This window comes from Panthera uncia (assembly GCF_023721935.1).
Source record: "Panthera uncia isolate 11264 chromosome A3 unlocalized genomic scaffold, Puncia_PCG_1.0 HiC_scaffold_11, whole genome shotgun sequence".
NCBI lineage: Eukaryota > Metazoa > Chordata > Mammalia > Carnivora > Felidae > Panthera > Panthera uncia.
In genome coordinates, this window is record NW_026057578.1 from 23,908,178 (window position 1) to 23,929,786 (window position 21,609).

Consider the following 21,609-nt stretch of genomic DNA (forward strand, 5'->3'; position numbering starts at 1 on the left):
TGTAGAGGGCATCCTGAAGTTCCTAAGCATTCTGCCAAAAGATTCCGTGCAGTGGACATAGGCCTGATGAGACTCTTAGGAGCAATAACCTTCAAAGTTGAGATGACAGGGCTGTTTGGAGAGATAGTAATTTGAAACACTTGCCTAATGTAGAGTTGAAAATCTGGGTCAAGTAGGAGATCCACTGAGGTCTTCCTTAATAATTATAATGGCTCTTGTTTATTGAGGACTTATTTAGTGCTGGGCACTTGACGTACATCAGGCCTGCAAAGTATTGGGTATTATTCCTACTTTATAGAAAACTTGAGTAACTTGCAATTAAAGAACAGATGTGGTACACAAGGCTAACATAAGCCTTGATGCATCCTTATCCTCAAGGTTGTCCAGTCAAATCTCCCTGAAAGGCTTTATCTTTGGGTAGTCAAAGTGAGGGTTGAGGTTCTGCCTGACTGGACGAATTCATTACCAAATAGACCACCACCATCCAAAATCTCTAGGCCCTGGCAGCATTTCCTCACTCTTATACTATTGTTTCTCTTTCTTTTGACAGGTAACTGATGCACTCACTGCCATTGCCCTGTATTTTGCAATCCAAGACTTCAATAAAGTTGTGGTAAGTAGTCAGTGGGTGAAACAAAACTGGTGGAATTTTTTGGTAGCCTTCTGGTCTCTGTTATTACAAAAAATCAAAGGTCGTGTACGTAAGGATCCAACTGTTGAAAAATACTAAGAAATAGGAATGAAGCTTCTGGCCTGTTAAGCCAGCTCTGCAATGGCCAAACCTAAACCAACAAGACAGCTTCACTAATAGATACAGAAAGGTCAGTTTAATCTCTGTAGCTTAATATCCATTCACCTGTGCAACTTTAGACTTTCTGGAGCAGAGTTGAACTACAGTTATAGTAATGAGGACCCTTAATAATCTTCCTTTCATGAGTATAGCTTTTAACTCACTGTGTTATGCCTATCTGAGGTAAAATTGGATTCCCAGTGTAGTTTCTGTTTCCCTACAGAGAACAATCTTCTTTGGAAAATTTGGCATGTAGTAAATGCCTGTAGAAAGTTGTTTTTTTTTTTTTTTTTTTTAATCAGGTGTAATCTTTTCTTTTTTTTTTTTAAGTTTATTTATTTATTTTGAGAGATAGTGAGCAAACAGGGGAGTGGCAGAGAGAGAAGGAGAGAGAGAGAGAGAGAGAGAGAGAGAGAGAGAGAGAGAGAGAATTCCAAGCAGGCTCCATGCTGCCGGTGTGGAGCCCGACATGGGGCTCGAATCTACAAACTATGAGATCATAACCTGAGCTGAAATCAAGAGTCAGACATTTAACTGACTGAGCCACCCAGGTGCCCCCTTTTTTAAAATTATTTTTGAGAGAGAAAGAGAGAAAGCACGTGAACAGGGAAGGGGGAGGGAAAGACAGAGAGAGGTAGAGAGGATCCGAAGTGGGCTCTGTGCTGACAGCCTCAGAGAGCCCGATGTGGAGGCTTGAACTCATGAACTGTGAGATCGTGACCTGGGCTGAAGCCAGACACTTAACCTACTGAGCCACCCAGCACCCCGCCTGTAGAAAGTATTGATGAAGTATTGATGTAAACTTTAGTCTTAATCCGTATGTAATAGCCAAAGGGAGTGGTATATCGTGACCATTTTCATTTTCCTGGGTTCTGAGAGAGTTAACAGATTAACCATGTGTACTATCCATGTAGTTATTTTAAAAATTAGCTGCAGTCCTCCTTGACTGGCTGGGAGCCACTGAGATTAACTGGGGAGAGAGAAGGCTGCATCCTCCTGGTGTTGTCTGTGGTTTATTTTCACGTCTGTTACCAAGTAATAGAACCAGAAGTAGCAGTCTGCCTTTCTGTGGCACTGGTCATTAGTAACAAAGCTAGTGAATTCTACAATTATGGACCTCAAAGAGATGTACAAAATATCTGAATTGTGAGTTCTTAAATCGGGGTCCGTTTATAGGCTTAATAGCCCTATAAGACCAGAGAGTGTACATCTTAAACCAGTGGAGCATTTGGGACATAAACAAACCTGAGGGCATTATGCTAACTAAAATAAGTCGACAAAGACAAATCTTGTATGACCTTATTTATATGTGGAATCTAAAAAAGTAAAACTGGGAAGCCTGATTGGCTTGGGCAGTAGAACATGTGACTCTTGATCTCAAAGTCGTGAGTTCAAGCTCCACATTGGGCATAGAGCTTACTTTAAACAAATAAATAAAAAGTCAAACTCCTAGAAACAGAGTAGATTGGTGGTTGACAGGGGGTGGGTTTGGAGATAGGGGAAATGGGAGGGTATTGGTCAAAGGGTACAAACTTTGGTTGTAAGATGAGTAAGTTCTGGAGATCTAATGTATAGCATGGTGACTATAGTTAACAGTATTATATACTTGAAAGTTGCTAAAGGAGTATATCTTAAATGCTCTTACCACACACACACACACACACACACACACACACACACACACACAGGAATTATGTGAGGTGATGGGTGTATTAACTAACCTTGTTGCAGTAATCATTTTACAATATGTGCATGTTTTAAATCTTATTGTACATTTAAACTTACACAATATCATATGTCAGTTGTATTTCAGTAGGATTGGAAAAGAAAAGAAAATTTTAGGGACTGAGGTGAAATGCTTCAACAGGATTCCTTTGAGGGCTAGAGATGAAATAATTGGTTGTGAAATTCATAAGCTGAGGAATGCAGAGATAAATTAGCAGTGGTTATTTTCTTCCCCAAGATAGATTGTGTATGTAGACCATAGTCTTTGTTCTTTGAAGTTATATGCTAAAATAGTTAGGGGTGAAATGTCATGACATCCACAGCTTACTTTCAAATAGTTCAGAAAAAGAATTTGCATGTTTGCATATGTATGTGTAGAGATAAAGGAAATGTGGCAAAATGTTAACAATTAGTGGATTTAGGTGTTTTATTTATAAACTTTTCTATAGTTTATAAATTTTCAATAAAAAACACTGGGAAAAAAGTAGATCTGTGTCTGTACCCACCAGTGTATGTGTATACACGTGCATGTGCACGCGCGCGTGCGCACACACACACACACACACACACATACATACATATACACGGTATAGATGTGATATATGTGAATATCCAAGGGAGGGTTGGTAGCTTTCGTTTAAGAACACGGCTAGATCTTTTCAACCAAAATGTAAAACTGAAATGTGTTTTAGTGAAAGTTGATTAGAGATGCCGACATCATATGTACTCCTTTTTTTCCTGTTCAACTGTCATAAACATACCACGCATACACCCTAATTAAAACAATTTTTTAATGGTGGGGGAAGCTTAAGGGTAAGTAATGAAGCTAGGTTTCATTTAATTTCCTAACAAAGTTAGACATCAGTGTCAGTAGAAGAGATCCCTTTAATTTAGAGCAATGATAATTTTAATTCATTTGTTTATTATTTGAGTTTATATGGAAACATACAGAGAATTTTTTTTCTTTGTGTGATTTAAAGAGGTTGAGAGAAAACCAAATGAGCTGTTGTTGATACCCTGTTTTATAACGCACCAAAACATTCTGTTGTCACCAAGACTGAATTGAAATTTGGAATAGTTTTGTTTCTCCATCCTCAGAATTCAGCCTATTGGAACATTAGGTTTCTTGGTCAGAACAAGAGTTTTATTTACACTGTGTCAAAAATTAACTCATTCTGAATGGCAGATTTTTGATGATGTGGATAGAGTATCAGCACATATCTTCCCCCAGATCTTCCCCACTTTGTCAGAATGGGCCCATAGCATATGGAAGAATTTTAGTCTTGCTGGGATTTAAGACCAGATCCATGGTAACAAAGCTGTGTCTATACTCAAACGTGTTCTGGAGAACTATGGTGCAAAGGTGGGTTCCATTCCTAGCCCTTCTCCAGCTGTTAGCCTATGGAATATGAATGCTGATTGATTGTGACCAGTGGATTCTCACATTTTACATCTACCTTACTTGACAAAAGCATTGTTGTTAATCTAGTCTGTCCTTTGCTGAGATTGTACTTTCTATTTGGGACTCAGAATTTGTGTTAGAAAGTTGCTTGTAGTTTGAGAGAGAGTGATAAAAATGTGTCTTCCCTTAATGTGATTAGAGGGTTGTAAATTTGGAGCATAGACTCCTGAACTTGGAATGCGGTGAAGCTAACAGAGATGTGGGGGGGTGGGGGGGGAGGAGTATTCACTACTCCACCTCTGGACACCCTAGTTTTGGAGGTTGCAAATTGGTATAGACACAGATTCAATTATTAGAAAAAGCTGTTTATTTGAAGCAGGGGAATAATGTCCTTGTAAAACCAAATCTTGTAAGGACAAGGAAAGGCTGCATAGAGAAGTGGATAGAAGGGAAAGAAGACTCCACCCTGGAGATTTATTTTTTAATTAAAAATGTCTATTGAAATACAACACACATATGGAAAAGTGCACAGGCATCTGTGTATGAGGTGATTAATGATCACAGAGGTAATGATCAGTCAGGTGATTTCCTTTTAGGCCACTTTTAATCTCTCTTATGATAGTTTTAAATCTCATCATTGTCAAGGCTGCTGAATATATAGAAATATTTATCTTTAGGGGCGCCTGGGTGGCGCAGTCGGTTAAGCGTCCGACTTCAGCCAGGTCACGATCTCGCGGTCCGTGAGTTCGAGCCCCGCGTCAGGCTCTGGGCTGATGGCTCGGAGCCTGGAGCCTGTTTCCGATTCTGTGTCTCCCTCTCTCTCTGCCCCTCCCCCGTTCATGCTCTGTCTCTCTCTGTCCCAAAAAAAAAAAAAAAAGGTTAAAAAAAAAATTAAAAAAAAAAAAAAAAAGAAATATTTATCTTTGGATTTTAACTTGTACTCCTTAACCTCACTTATTTTTATACTTTAACATTTTCTTAGTGTGTGTGTATTCGCTTTTCCTTTGACTTGTAGCCGTTTTCCTGTCTCTGACTGGATCCAGTGGGGATTTTTAAAAGGGAGTTTGGCTGTTCTTCGGGGGAGCTGAGTCAATAATTGGGACCATGAGGCCAGGCATCATGGGGGCTTTGCTGGTGAGCTTGGGGGGAGACAAAAAGAGATAGCAGAGAATCTGGGGACTGCTGACCTGATTGCCTTTCTCTCCTGCAGGCTCTCCTTTTATAACTCTTTCTGTTTCAAAGTATTTTGGAAGATTGGGGTTATTAGGAAGTACTTTTCTTTAGTTGTTGGCATAGGGTCACCTCTGCCCAGGATCTGCACATGCCTGTTTAGCTGTCCCCATCCCTTCCTATAGTCCTGATGGCAGGCTTCCAGCCTGGGGACTGGGTCTGCATTCCCACCTGTATCTCTGGCTGCTCCTGGATTGACTCCCTACTTTCCTTCAACAGGCTTCTTTGAGCATCTCCCCCCAGCCAGATGGCCTTCTTTTTGCAGGAACTCAGGGACCCTTAGCTAGCAGGGCCTCCTTCCTCTACCACTGCTGCAGCTGTCCTCACTAAGTGTTCTGTCTGCTGAGCCAGCCCCCTCCTCTCTGATAAAAGCACTGTAGTTTATATATTGTCTTTTTAATTAAACAATCCCAGATGTGCATGGTAGCCTAACTTTTACCGATGATAATTCCCACTGTTTAACCTGAACTCTCAGAGATGATCAAAGGAGGTTTTTGAAGGTTGTTCTGGTTTTCTGATTAACTCTTTACTACTAAATTTGTGCAAGAAATCTGGGCTTACCTGTGTTCCTGTGATAACTTCTATACTTTCTTTTGAATTGAAAAATGGATCTTTAAATTTTTTTTTAATTTTCCATTTAAAAAAATTCTGAAATACCTAAGACATACAAAAATATGTAAGGAATAATATGTACTGTGAACTTACTTCAACTTAAAAAATAAAACATTACACATAAAGTTGCCTCTGAGACTTTCATCTCCTTATTCTTCCTCTCACTAGTTACCACTGTTGTGAATTTAGTGTTTATTGTCCCCACACAGGGCCTTAACTTCTACTACTTTTGCATATATACCTAAATAACACGTAGTATTATTTTGCATGCTTTTAACTTTGTGTAAATGGTATAGTGCAATGTTCTGTACATGCATTTTTTTATCATTAAATCTTTAATCCTGCACACTTGCTACTGTGACATCTCTGCACTACTCTCTTTTATAATCAGTTGCAGCCTTGAATTTATCCTGTCGAAATAAGATTCTTGGGCCATTAAATCAGCAAGGCTACCCATTTGGGGTTCAGAGGCTTTTTCCATCTATAGTCTGACCCATGTTTGCTTATAGGGTTGCCTAACTTTTTTTCATTCTGGAGCACACCCATGAACTTGTTGGGACATACCAGGGGAAGGCAAGAGCTTTCCACCCCCGTCTCATTCCCTCCTGACTCTCCAGCTGCCCAGCCACACCCAGCTCTCCTCCTTTTCTTCATCATGGCCATTCCCCACTTCCTCTGTGGGAGTCAAAAACTTGAAACAGGAGAACATGGAAGAAAACCTGGGATACTGTGACATTCAGGGGATCATTTTACTTTGCATGAAAATATTTCACTTTGCTGATGGAACTTTGGAGTTCTTAGGCCACTCATGGTAACTCTTCAACAGGGCTGGGAACATTGCTTTGCCATTTATTCATTCAGTCATTCAATAGATATTTATTGTTTGCTCACTGTGCCAGGTATTGGAAATTATTGGCAAAAACATGGTCCCTGTCCTCATGGAACTCATAGTCTAGTGAGGGAGACAGATATTAGTCACATAAATAAAAAAGTCATAACTGTGAACAGCGCTATGAAAGAATGTGTATTAATAGGGACATTTTACCTACTTGAAGGGGGTTAGTGTGCCTTCCTGAAGAAGAAATGATTTAACAGATCTGAAGACTATGTGGGAGCTAATAAGGAAAGAGAAGAAGAGGTTGTTCCAATTCAAATGCAAAGGCCTGGGAGCAGGAGGGGTATGGCATGTGCCAGAACCCAGAAAATGAGAGGTGAGGCGAGAGGTGGGTATGAGATGAGCCTGGAGAGGTAGGGCCAGACCAGGTGGGGCCATGTGGGCCATGGAAGGACTACTGTCTTCATTCTAAAAGCAATGGGAAATAATGTGTTTTGTCATTTTTTTTTTTCCAGTTTAAAAAGCAGAAACTCCTCCTAGAACTAGACCAGTATGCCCCAGATGTGGCCGAACTCATCCGAACCCCTATGGAAATGCGTTACATCCCTCTGAAAGTGGCCCTGTTGTAAGTATTATTTGACAAAACAGGGCTCGGTGCCAGTGAATGCGAGGAAAATCTGATGAGACTTTCTCATGTTGTTTGTTGTATTTTTGGAGATCTGCGGTCTTAGTCATCAAGTACTTGCTGTGGTTCTGTTGCACAACTGGGGTTCTGGCCAGCAAAAGAGACAGAGCCATTCTGTCTCTTTTGGGACAAAGCTTCACACAGGGACATGCACAATCAGCCCTTCACAAATGCTTTTTCACTCCACACTGATCTGGGCTCCAGCCTACTTGTAACCCATGTTTCTTTAAAAAACAAAACAAAACAAAAAAAAACCAAAGTTCTTTAATTGTATATATGGATTGAATAAAATTCCAATCTTTATATGGCCATTATTTTGAGCATCTCCTATGTTTCATATACAGTTAGTCCCCCATTTGTAGTTTAGAAAACTATAGCCAGATAGACCCATCCCAGCTGGGTGACCAGTATGGGAGAGTGGAACTTACTGAAGCTCTTTAAAAGAATTCTCTAGGAGTACTCAGTGCTGCCTGTAAGTTTAATTCTTTCAGGTTATTCTTGTTTATGTAGAGATAGGCAAATGTGAATAATTATTCAGTCAGCTCATAGTCATTGAATATGAATAATATACTAGCTTCTAGGGATATAGTGTAAACAAGATGGGCAAATTTCCTCATGGAAAAACATGACCTTAGAACTTCAGAATTAGAAGGGGCTTGTGAGGACAGTTTATTCAACCCTCTGCTTTATATGTGAATCTCCTGTTCAGTATTAGGTGGTGTGCAGCTGCTTTTTGAACATCACCTGCTATTTAGAAATGGCTTTCTTCCCCTCTCCCACCAAACAGCTTTCATTTCTATGTATTTCAGAAATACTAGCAAGAACTACCTAATTAGAACCAGAGGTTTAGCAACATTATGAATCCCTTATGGACTCATTTATCTCCTGGGGATACTTTTATAATAGCAGCAGCCATTTCTTTAAAGGTTGTATAACAAGCCTGTCTGTAATTCTTGAAAAAAAACACCAACAATTTCTGGGCCTTTGGTTTTTAGAACTGCTACTCTTACAGCCTTGGGAGTATTGGATTTAAGGTCTTTACTGGTGAATAATAATTATAATCTCTCCCTGAGACACTGGTATGTTTCTTCCTATCTAATAATCAGAATTATGTAACTGGTTTCCCTTTTCACTTTGTCTGCCAGGAAACTCAGAGCCAGATTTGAAGCTGATTATTACAGTGCTGTAGAAAACCCATTTGGTCTTTTTTCCCTGGCCTTTTTTTTTTTTTTTTTTTTAATTTTTTTCCTGGTCTTGATTTTTTTTTTTTGTTTCTATTTTTATTTTCGTATTATTTTTTATTACCTGTTCTCATTTGAGCTGCCTCAAATCTTCTGAAGAAGAGGATAGAAATAAATAAAATAATAATCTATTTTGACTACACAAGATTTCCCTAATCAGCATTTTAAATTCATTGCTCAGTCCATTCCTTCCCACCTCAAGAAAAGACTAGGTTTGTGAGCTTAATTCCTTCCAGTAGAAGTTCAAGATGTCCTGTGAAGTTCCATGACAACCAGCTCATTGAATTCAGTAGATTCTTACCCTGTACTTGGGATCTAGCTTGGTGGATACAGCTTGACTACCAAGAGGGCTAAACCAAAGCTACTCTGACCTCTCAGAGGAACGGGGGGTATCCTGTGTCAGAGCTTAGGAGCCCAACTGAGGAAAAATTACCTCCTGGTTTTCAAAGACAACTGTAGCCATTCCTAAAATATATGGCTCTGTGGGAGTTGGTAAAATTTTATCACTTATGAGATCTGAAGTGCTAGAAACAACATAGGCTTTAGAGCCAGGAGGTACTGATTTTGAATGTATTTATTAACTTGTGAAGCCTTGGGCAAATTACTTAACCACTGAGTCTCAGTTTCCTCATCGGAGGAATAATGGTATCGCTAGTTTACTGGATCTCTGTGATGATTTACCACACAGCACAGACTAGGCAGTGAATGTTCGGTGTCTTATATTAATTGGTGCCAACACCATTTCATTCTCTTTACTTAAGAGAACTCATTTCTAAGAATTGCCTTCCCTTGAGTATGGTTTTAGTAAGTCCCTTGACTTGCCTACCTGTGGTGGCCAGGACTCCCTGGTCCTTTGACTGGGATTACTGATGCCAATTTTGTATGTTTTTTCCCCCAGCTATCTCTTAAATCCCTACACGGTCTTGTCTTGTGTTGCCAAGTCTACCTGTGCCATCAATAACACCCTCATTGCCTTCTTCATTTTGACCACGATAAAAGGTAAGGCCCCAAAGGAAAGCCCAAAGCTCGGTCCCTGACTTGATTTGTGTAGGGTTTTGTAATACTTCTTCTGTGGATTAAAAAAAAAAAAAAAAAAATCCAACACTTAAGAACATATTTTTTAATTACACAAATAATACAGGATTATTATAGGAAATTTAAGTAAGCTAAGAGAAAAAAAAATTAGAAGATGCTGAAATTCTACTACTCAAGAGAGTTACTGTTAACAGAGTTGGAAAAAAACAAACAATGGGGCACCTGCCTGGGTCAGTTGGAAGAGCATGGGACTCTTGATCTTGGGGTCCTGAGTTTGAGCCCCATGTTGGGTCTACGTAGAGATTACTTTAAAAAATAAGCAAATAAACTTTAAAAAACAAACAAAAAACTGAGAAAAAGCTTATAATGAGAAGAGCAGTCCTTTGCCTCTCTTCCCATCCCTAGTTCAACTTCAAAAGAACTACTTTCTGGCTTTTGCTGGTATTTACTTCCATATTTCTTTTATTTTTTTCAAAAAATTTTTAATGTTTACTTATTTATTTTGAGAGAGAAAGAGAAAGCAGGGAAAGGGCAGAGAAAGGGAGAAATAGAGAATACTAAGCAGGCCCCATGCTGCCAGCACAGAGCCTGATGCAGGGCTCGAACCCACGAACTGTGAGATCATGACCTGAGCTGAAACCAAGAGTCGGAGGCCTAACCAACTGAGCCACCCAGGTGCCCTACTTCCATGTTTCTAAGATCTCATATTGCTGTTTCATGAATTATATATTTTAGACATTATCTATTGCATTCCCGTATGGGAGATAAAGATTCAGCTCTTTTGTATCATGTCTTCACTTCCCTTTTACCTAAGAGAAGTTATATCACAGTCTTGATTAAATCAGTAATTGGTACCTATATTTTATGACACAGTATGTATTATTCATTGTTGGGCAAAGTAGTAACTATGATTACTTTTTCTTTCTTGTATAACCTTTTCTTCTTCCTGGGGTTAATAATTATCTTTTGGGGGGGCACCTGGGTGGCTCAAAAGGTTAAGCATCTGACTCTTGGTTTTGGCTCAGTTAATGAGATCAAGTCCCACATCGGGCTCTGTGCTGACAGAGCCTGCTTGGGATTCCCTCTCTCTCCCTTTCTCTCTGCCCCTCCCCCACCTATGTGCAGGGTCTCCCTCTCTCTCTCTCTCAAAATAAATAAACATTAAAATAATAATAATAATAATAATAATAATAATAATAATTTTTTTTTGCTTGTTTTTGCTTAGTCTTTTTGTCCCAATCCCTATTTTCCCCCAGTTGTTCCGCTAGATCTATCAAGTGCCTAACAATAGTTTTTAAAAAATGCTTATTTATTTATGTTTAGAGTTTTAAAATTTGCTTGAGAGAGAGAGAGAGACAGAGAGAGAGACAGAGAGAGACAGAGTGTGTGAGTGGGGGACAGGCAGAGAGAGAGGAGAAAGAGAATCCCAAGCAGGCTCCCTTGTTGTCAGCACAGAGCCCAATGTGGGGCTTGATCTCACAAACGGTGAGACCATGACCTGAGCTGAAATCAAGAATGGGATGCCTAACGGACTGAGTCACCTAGGCGCCCCTAAAAAATGTTTAAATGCATCAAATATTCTATCAGTTCCATTTTTTATCTGAAGACTTCTCTCACACATCCTGCATCCTGCCCCAATCTTCCCTGTTTTTTTCTGGGCCTGGTGCAAAGCTGTCATACTGGGACTCCTCTTTACAATTCTCCTGTGTCATTTCCCTTCTTTCCTGGATTCCTTCTCTCCTTCATTGATTTTTTTTCCTCTGTTTTGCTAAAGTGTTTCCTCTAGTAGTTTCCTAAGAAAGGGTGTAAGAGGTACATATTTTGAGTCATTCTTCGTCTGAACACAGTCTTTATTCTAGTTTAGCACCAAATTAATAGTTGGGGCAAAGTATAGAATTCTAGACCAGAAAAACTTTTCCTTCAGAATTTGGAGGTATTGCTTCACTGTCTTCTCTCATCCTGGTTGCTATTCAGCAGTTTGATGCCATTATATGTAACCTATTTTTTTCTGAAAGATTTAGGATCTCCTTTTTGTCCTCAGTGTTTTGAAATTTTATGATGCTATGTCTTGACATGGGTCTTTTTTAATTTATTATGCTTGGTACTTGGGAGACTCTTTCAGTATGGACACCAGTGTCCTTTAGTTCTAGAAGGTGTTCTTGTACTATTTTTCAAATTCTTTCCTCTCTGTTTTCTCTGTCCTCTTGTTTGGGACATGTATTGGATATTGGCCTTTCTTGATTGGTCTAATTTGCATATATTATTTTCAGTGGACTTTTCCATCTTTTTTTGCTTATTTACTTCCTCTTACTTTTGCTGGGATACTACTGTGTTTCTGTTTATTTTTTATTTTTATTTTTTATTTGAGAAAGAGAGACAGAGACTGACTCTTAATCAGGCTCCACGCTCAGCACAGAGCCTGATGTGAGGCTCAATCCCATGATCCTGGGATTATGACCTGAGCTGAAATCAAGAGTCATATGCTCAACTGACTGAGCTACCCAAGTAGCCCACTGCTGTGTTTTTATCTTCTAACTCTACTATTGAATTTTTAATTTTTTTAAAGTTTGTTTATTTATTTTGAGAGAGAGAGCATGAGTGAGAGAGAGGCAGAGAGAGAGAGAATCCCAAGTAGGCTCTGCACTGTCAGCATAGAGCCAGATGCAGGGCTTGAACCCATGAATCGTGAGGTCATGACCTAAGCAGAAGTTGAATGCTTAACCAACTGAGCCACCCAGGTGTCTGAATTTTTAAATTGCATATATATATATATTTTTTTAATCTGTTTTTATTTTTTTATGCCTATTTTTAAGTTAAACTCTATGCCCAATGTGGGGCTCAAACTCATTACGCTGAGATCAAGACTCCCATGCTCTACCGACTAAGCCAGCCAGATGCCCCTATTTTTTTATTTTAAAGTTCTTTCTTTGTATCCAGTTGTTTCTTTGAAGCATCCTATTATTATTTTATCATAAGGGAGATAAGTATCCTCTCTTCTCCCTTTGAGTTTTGGTTGTTGTTTTTTTTTTTGTTTTGTTTTGTTTTGTTTTTAGTTTACATCAGTTCTAAGCACAGTCCCTTTGTCTTCCTGGACCCCCACTCCCCACCTGCCCTTTTTCTTTTCCTTTTTGTTTTGGTCTCTGTCTTTCACATGGGAGGATTTTCTCTTATTTTTGTTGATCCTTGGCTGTTTGTCTATTATTTAAAACTGAGGCACTAACACGTTCATTCAAGACTCTTGTGAATGGGCAGGAATCAGGCTCACTGTAAGGAGATCTGGCAGTGGGCTGACCTTTTTTCTTGGAGGTATCCCTAAATGTCTTCATTTATAATAGGTTTTCTTTTCCTCTGGAATACTTTAATTTTTCCAAAGAAGAATCTTCCAATTTTTTGCCTAAGGGTAACCAAGATGAAGTTTTGGTGGGGTGGGGGGCTTATGTGACCAATTGCTAGAGTTGAAAGAGCAGGAACAGGGGCCACAACTGACTGCAATATAGAGACTTTATGTAATCTCATTACTTTTCAGCCCACACTTCCTCTCAGCCCATTACTATGAATAGTATCCTCTAGACCTGTGTCTCTTTAGTGTTCTCTGAAACTGTAGTTTCTGGGGGTGGAGTAGAAGGTAGAAAGATGGGGTATGTAGGGGTAGTCATCGGACTGCACATAGATGAGATGTGACCTGGGGTTCTGACGTCTGTTTCAGCTTGATTTTCATCTCTGTACCCCCACTTTCCATAGTACCTGATGCCTTCAAGGTGCTGAGTTTCTTGGAAGTTCTAGGGGGTGAGTTAGCCTGATTTTTATTGCTGTTCCTGTCTCTAGTCCATTAAACTATAATTTCTTCCATGTGGCTCAGTCATTTATCCCTCTTTCACCTGTTTCCGCTATTGTATTAAACTTCATTTTGCTCTAATCCCCTCTCTTTTGTTGTTTAAGACTAGTTTTATTCCTTTATTGTCATTTTAGTGAGGTTTTTGGAGGGAGGATATGCATGTGATCATTCTACCACTTTTAACTGGAATTCTTTTAGCATTTGGGGTATATATTTCCAGACTTTTTCCCTCATTTTTCTTTCAGACTTTTAAATGTTACTGTTATCAATCAGCTGATGCTATAAAAATTGTTGTTTAACAAATTACTCCAAAACTCAGTGGCTTAGAACAACAGTAAACTTTTACTTGACTCCTATATCTGTAAGTCAGTCAGGGGTCGGTTGATCTAGGTTACACTTGGCTAGGCAGTTTGTTGGTTTCATTGGGACTCATTCGTGTACCAGTGGCTGGCTATAGTTTGCTAATCTAGGCCGGACCCTTCTCCACATGTCTGTCATCCTGCTGGACCAGGGAACTGAATTAGGCATGTTCTTTTCATAGTGAGAGCAGAGGCACAACTGTGAGCAATCAGGCATGCAGTTTTAAGTTTCTGGTTATACCACATGTGCTAACATCCCATTGATCAAAACAACACCTGGCTGAGCTTAGGAGTGGAGACTTCCATCTTGTCCACAATGGAAGGGCACTGCAAAGTTCTATGACAAAGAGCCTGAACACAGAGGGGGTGGAGAATTGAGGTCAATAGTGTAATCTACTATGTATGGCGGTAAACATCTAGTCTGTCTTTTTTTTTTTTACTTTTTTTTTTACTATTTATTTTTGAGAAAGAGAGTGTGAGCTGGGGAGGGGCAGAGAGAGAGGGAGACATAATTTGAAACAGGCTCCAGGTTCCAAGCTATCAGCACAGAGCCTGATATGGGGCTGGAACTCATGAATCATGAGATCACGACCTGAGCCCATGACCTCAGCCGAAGTCAGACATTTAACTGACTGAGCCACCCAGGCCACCCTGCCCCACCTGTCATTTTTAATGGCTGCATACTATTCCATTTTATGGATGCAATGTGTAGAAATTCTTTAACCAACTTCTATTAAATAGGTAATTTTTTACTTTTCAGCTGTTTAACACTGCAATTGATTTTCTATTGTATAGTAATTTCCACACCATGTACAGTTATTTTCTTATAATGAAGTCTTGGAAATAGAATTATTGTGTCACTGAATGTATATTTTCTTTAGGATTTCTGAAATTTATTGCTAAATTGCCTTCAAGAGTTTCACCAATTTATACTCTCTTAAGTATATGAGAGTCCTTATTTCACCACCTTGTTGCTGACTAGTTTGCACACTCAGGAAATAAAGAATCAAAAGGTGTACATAGAACTTTTTACTTAGAGTTTACATACCCTTTCTAGGGTGGCATGAGAATGACTTAGGTCATCATAAGACATTGTTTCTCTTTGCAGTGGTTGTGGGTAGTCTTTCTGTAGGCTGTTTAGTTTAACTTATTATCCATGACTAGATATTTTCTTGTTATGAAAATTGTGGTCATTTTGTCAGAAATAACTCTGAAATAGTGAAGACTCTTTGCTATCTGTGAATACTGCCTGCCTCAGTCCCTGTTTCCAGAGTGTTGGGCTCAGGTAGATTCATTGATCAAGGTATCTGGCGTCCATTAAAATAAGGACTCTAGGGGCCCCTGGGTGGCTCAATCAGTTAAACGTCCGACTCTTGATTTTGGCTCAGGTCATGGTCCCAGAGTCGTGGGATTGAGCCCTGTGTCGGGCTCCACGCTGGGCATGGAGCTTGTTTAGGATTCTCTCTCTCCCTCTTCCTCTGCCCCTACTGCCCCCCCCCCCCCCGCAATAAATAAATAAAGACCTTGTGCTGCAGCCTGGCAGAAGGGACTGAGCACTTGCCTTTGGAAATGCCACCTTTAAAATAGCCAAGTACAACGATGGAAAGACTGAAGACATAGCCTCTGAAGTTACGTGTAATAGGAATCTCACACAAAAATGTGAAATATGCTGTTTTAAAAAATGTCTTTTGTATGTTTTTTTAAATCAATGGAAAGGTTTTGTTTTGGGGGAAAAACATGTGAAAAAGTTATATGTATCTCTTATAGCCACATTGTTTTTGGTTCCACAGAACAAAAATCTTTATATTATATCCATATTTCTGTTGTATGAATTCATAGACATTTTTATAATGTTATACACACAATTTTGTTTTACTTTTATCACTTATTTCATGTGAATTTTGTAGCGTTGGTCACATATTTGTCAGTTTCTTTAAATCTAAATTTAGTTGTTTTTTGTTTGTTTGTTTGTTTTGGGGGTTTTTTTGTTTTGTTTTAATTTTAGTTGTTCACCTAAGTAGTTGAAGTACTTGGTAAGAATAAAACAAATTCATTGGAGGTGCCTGGGTGGTTCAGTCAGTTAAGCGTCTGACTTCAGCTCAGGTCATGATCTCATGATTTGTGAGTTCAAGCCCCGTGTTGGGCTCTGTGGTGACAGCTCAGAGCCTGGAGCCCATTTAGGATTCTGTGTCTCCCTCTCTCTCTGCCCGTCCCCTGCTCATGCTCTTTCTCTCTCTCCTTAAAAAATAAATAAACATTAAAAAGATTTTTAAAAAGAATAAAAGAAATTCAAATGTATAAAATGAGATGTAAAAGTCTTTCATCAGCCCACCCCACCTCCTCTTCCATTTCTTAGTATGTTCGTCATGGAGTACCAGACCTCTTCCATTGTTGGCAGCTATAAACAGGGGCCATCACAAATAATAGTCTGTTAAAATATTCAAAGAATTCTATTTTAGTTGGGTCTCTGACCCATCCTAACTCTTTGAGTGTATCAATAATCTCTACTAACAATATACAGTAAAGTTGGTTCACTTGTAAAATCTGTAAGTCACTTTTCTACATTGCACATTTGCACCACGTAATTAAATTTTAATGAAATTAGGAAAGGAATTTCATTTAGAGAAGAAAACAGGAGAATTCACAAAAGAATATAAATGACTAAAAAATATGGAAAAATACTCAAGTCCATAGATAATTAATAAAAGCAAATTGAAATAACACAGGCTTATTTTTTTCCCCCTTTCAAACTGGCAAAGATTTTAGAAGATAATTCTCAGTGCTGACAAAGGTGCTATCAAACAGACATTCTCCCACATGGCAAGTTGACTTAGAAATTAGTACAGGCCTCTTGGGAAACAGTTTGGCAGTAGTCTTAAAATGTTTGTACTTTTGATTTATTCTGCTTATGAGAACCTATCTGAAAGCAATGCAGAAATACAGGTAAAGCTTTATGATACAAAGTCATTAATGCAGGATGATTTATAATGACTGGAAAAAATGGAAAATACTTCAAAATAGAGAAATGGCTACGTAAAACATGGTTTACCCATGTAGTTCAATCCCATACAGTTTGGCCATGCACATGGTGCTTAAAAATAATTGTAGATTATGTGAGAATACTTATTTTTTAAGGCAGAATACAAAATTGTATATTTTAAAAATTTTTAATGTTTATTATTTTTGAGAGAGAGTGCGAGCTGGGGAGGGGCAGAGAGAGAGAGGGAGACACAGAATCTGAACCAGGCTCCAGGCTGTGAGCTGTCAGCACAAAGCCTGATGCGGGGCTCCAGCTCACAAACTGTGAGATCATGACCTGAGCCGAAGTCGGACGCTTAACCGACTGAGCCACCCAGGCGCCCCACAAAATTGTATATTTTAATAAAATATAATCTCAACTATGTTAAAACAACAACAAAAATAGTTTCCAAAAGAGTGATGCTTGTTTCTGGAGAGTAAGCTCATGTTTCTATTTCCTTTTCATACCTGTTTTTTTTCCCCAAAGTTTCTTCAGTGAGCACATAATTAAAATTAATTTTACCTGACTGATAAGAACTTAGGGACAGTGTGGGAATGCAAGCTGATGCAGCCACTCTGGAAAACAGTATGGAGGTTCCTCAAAAGACTAAAAATAGAACTACCCTACGACCCAGCAATTGCACTACTAGGCATTTACCCACGGGATACAGGTGTGCTGTTTCGAAGGGACACATGCACCCCCATGTTTATAGCAGCACTATCAACAATAGCCAAAGTATGGAAAGAGCCCAAATGTCCATCGATGGATGAATGGATAAAGAAGATATGGTATATATATACAATGGAGGATTACTCGGCAATCAAAAAGAATGAAATTACATAATCAAAAAGAATGAAGTCTTGCCATTTGCAACTACGTGGATGGAACTGGAGGGTATTATGCTAAGTGAAATTAGTCAGTCAGAGAAAGACAAAAATCATATGACTTTACTCATGTGAGGACTTTAAGAGACAAAACAGATGAACATAAGGGAAGGGAAACAAAAATAATATAAAATCAGGGAGGGGGACAAAGCATAAGAGACTCATAAATGTGGAGAACGAACAGAGGGTTGCTGGAGGGAGTGTGGGAGGGGGGATGGGCTAAATGGGTAAGGGGCATTAGGGAATCTACTCCTGAAATCATTGTTGCACTATATGCTAACTAATTTGGATATAAATTGTAAAAAATAGAATTAAAAAAAAAAAGAAGTTAGGGACAGTGGAAGAAAACTTGGCAACTCTCTTCCCAGACTTCCATGGAGCTAGTGTCCCACAGAACAGAGTGGCCTCATTGGCTCTGTCCCCTTCTCCTACTTGCTCTTCTCTGGCCTCCTTTGTGACAGTCCAGGGTTAGCTGGGACACATCGAGAGCTACAGGCCAGGACAGGGCCCAGCCATTGTATTACAACGTGCTTTTTGGGGTGTTGGCTAGCAAGCAGGCCTAAGGGCAGGGTTGATGTTATTTTAGTGGAGCAGTCTGGGTTTCATTTCAAAGGTTGGGGCTTTTGGTCAAGGGCTACTCTGCCTTTCAGTGAGCTAATTAAAATATTCCATCCCTGTGAAGTAGTCTTTATTGGGCTTTAAAAAGGAAAAAAAACAGATGTTAATAGGTAGTCCTGAGATGTTTCAAACTAGGAATTCCTGAGGTTTGCAGTCCAAGGACCCTTCCAGCTCTCCTTGTCCCACCAAAAGAGGTGTGTGTGACAGGACTCGCTTCTGGAGGAAAAAGAAGGATCAGTACTATCAGAGGTAGTGCTTGGTGATTAAGAGCTCAGGCTGATCTGATGGCAGACCGATCCGGTAGCTAATTCCAGCTCCTCCACTTACTGGCTGTGCCACCTTGACCAAGTCAGTGAACTGTTCTGGGCCTCAATTTTCTTATCTGTAGCATGGGAATTGAAACAGTTCCTATGGCGTAGAGCAAATGTAAAGAATGAATGAAATGGTGCATGTCAAATATAGCATGGGATGGGGGATGTACTAAGAGCTCAGTGAATGATGATGCTGGTTGCTACTCTTTATAATATCCTCTTTTTGAAAAGATCCCTCAGGATTGACAGGGGCTCCCTGAGCCTTCTGGGGAGAACTGGGAGTTTTAAATGAGAGATTCTCTTCCTGGAGCTCAGCCCTGGAAGAACAGTTGGAGAGTGATGATCCTTAGTCCTGAACCCATCCATATGGGGTCCCTCTAGGGTAAAGCTCTGCCCATGAAGAAAGTCCTAGAGGACAGGACCCTAGGATAAAGCAGTCTGGGTTTTTTGTTTGTTTTGTTTTGTTTTGTTTGTGTCAGATCAACCCAGTTTCAAAAACTGCTAGTTTCTAGTTACCAGTTCTGTAGCCTTGGGCAAATCACAAAGCTTCAAGAGCTTCAGTTTGATCATATAGATAATGTCTGCCTCATAGATAAGTGGAAGAATAAACAAGAAATATAAAACACTTAGCATACTGCCTTAGCAGAGCCCATTCAACAAATAGTTGCTTGGCTTATTATGATTTTTATGATACGGGTGTAGATTGAGATCAAGAAAGTAACCTAGTGATGCAGTTAAAGCGAGTGGGGTTTGGAGTGAGACTGTCTGGTTTCAAATCCTGTTATTATTATTCACTTGTTTTGTGACCCTGGGCAAACAACCTTTCTGTCCTTCAGTATCCTTTTCTATAAAATGGGAATAGTAGTAGTACCCACTTCATAGAGTTATTAGAGGGACTAAATAACTTAATATGTGTAAACTGCTTGCAGTTATGGCAGGAGAATGTGCTCAATAAATTATTATCATCACTGATGTGGATGGACTACTCCGAGACAGCGTGCCCCATTAAAAGAGTGCTTGGCAACGAATTTGGTATAGCAGACCAGGCCCCAGCATCGGCTCCTCCTTCCCAGCAATCTTGCTCGTTGGTTAGGCCCTAGTGCAATTTCCTCTTCTGAGGGAAGATGTCCCATGGGACCTTTTCACCACATTTCAGTCTGTCCCACTGCCTGTCCTGGTATAGGTCACTGTCCATGACCCCTCTCTGCTCATTCCACTTGTAGTCTGTATCTTGAACCAGCCCCCAGAGCCCCACCCTGTCTACATTCCTGTGCTATCCTGTAGCTCTGCTACCTATCCAGGCCCAGATTGCTTCAAGACGCAGTCCCTGGAGGCATTGTTACCCCACGTCTTGCCAAGGCTTGTCTTGTCCCCTACCCTGACACAGGTAGAGAGTTGGAAAACACACTCAAAGCTATAGGGTAGGTAATGAAATTCCCTGAATACTATAGCCAGTGTACATGCACATTTGACTGATTTACTTTAATACTCCCATCCTAAGCCCGGAGACTAGGCCTGGGACGGAAAACCTAGTATCTGAGCTGTACCAGCAGATAAACAGTAGATTATCTTTTTTTGGCAAAACTCATAGTCCTCTTGGAATAGTTCCTCCTGGTTAGATGAACAAGATACCCTAGGTCTTGTCCAGATAAGGCTGCAGTTTCAGACGTTATGTGAAATGTCATGTCTAGGCCTGTAGCTGGATGCTTTGGGGTGATTGTGCAATCTAAGTCTGCTGTCATCTGACCCCTACCTACCTGCTTGCTGAGACTTTGTAGATTAACTGTTTATTGAAGTATAACATAAATACAGAAAGTGCATAAATCATTAGTGTGCAGTTCCATGAATTCTCACAAAATGATGAATAATCCACACTCCAATTAAGAAACAGAATGTTGGGGGCACCTGGGTGGCTCAGTCGGTTAAGTGTCTGACTTTGGCTCAGGTCATGATCTCACAGTTTGTGAGTTCGAGCCCCATGTTGGGCTTGTTGCTTTCAGCTCAGAGCCTGGAGCCTGCTTCAGATTCTCTCTCTCTCTCTCTCTCTCTCTCTCTCTCTCTCTCTGCCCCTCCCCCACTCACGCTCTGTCTCTCTCACTCTTAAAAATAAATAAACATTAAAAAAAATTTTTTTTTAAGAAACAGTGTTGTGGGGGACCTGGGTGGCTCAGTTAAGCATTCAACTTAGGCTTAGGTCATGATCTTGCAGTTCGTGGGTTCGAGCCCTGCATTGGGCTCTGTACTGACAGCTCAGAGCCTGGAGCCTGCTCCCAATTCTGTGTCTCCCTCTCTCTCTGCCCCTCCCCCGCTCTCTCTCTCTCTCTCTCTCTCTCTCTCAAAAATAAAACATTAAAAGAAAAAAGAAAGAAACAGAATGTTGGGGCGCCTGGCTGGTTCAGTCGGTTGCATATCCAACTCTTGATTTTGGCTCAGGTCATGATCTTGTGGTTTCATGGGTTCGAGCTCCACATCGGGCTCTGCGCTGACAGGGTGGAGCCTCCTTGAAATTTTCTCTGTCACACTCTCTCTCTCTCTCTCTCTCTCTCTCTCTCTCATAAATAAATAAACATTAAAAAAAAAAGAAACAATATTACCAACATCCATAAGAGCCCCTTTTGTGCCCTCTTCCAGACATTCCTCCCAACTCTCACCCTGTTTTTGCCCATCAGGCTAATGACAGTCCCATCCATGCTCAGTGCACCCTTCTGTCATCTGTCGCCCTCCTGCCTGTGCACATGCTGTTCCCTTGGACTGCTGGGCCTTACCTAAACATTGTTCAAAACTTAGGTGTCATTCCCCTGATGGGCTAGCTTCATACTTTTCTCCCTCCATATTTTGCCACTGGTTACTGGGATCTCCCCAAGGACAGAGACTGTCTCAGTCGCCAGTTTCCCTGACACCCAGCACAGGCTTGGCATAGAGCAGGCACTTCAAAATGTTTGCATATTGAATAGTTTGTCTAAAATACTTGAAGTCACCTCTTTCTTTCTTTCTTTCTTTCTTTCTTTCTTTCTTTCTTTCTTTCTTT

General features: G+C 40.0%; 1 protein-coding gene across 2 annotated transcripts in view; it reads left to right on the plus strand.

Annotated features, from left to right (window-relative positions):
- The window catches only part of PIGU (phosphatidylinositol glycan anchor biosynthesis class U), an 83,670-nt gene that overhangs the window by 23,313 nt on the left and 38,748 nt on the right, over positions 1–21,609 (plus strand). For both annotated transcript variants that reach the window (XM_049649953.1, XM_049649952.1), the window contains exons 4-6: positions 551–613; positions 7,110–7,219; positions 9,419–9,519. In XM_049649953.1, the coding sequence (XP_049505910.1) occupies positions 551–613; positions 7,110–7,219; positions 9,419–9,519 (274 nt within the window). The remainder of the gene's footprint in view (positions 1–550; positions 614–7,109; positions 7,220–9,418; positions 9,520–21,609) is intronic.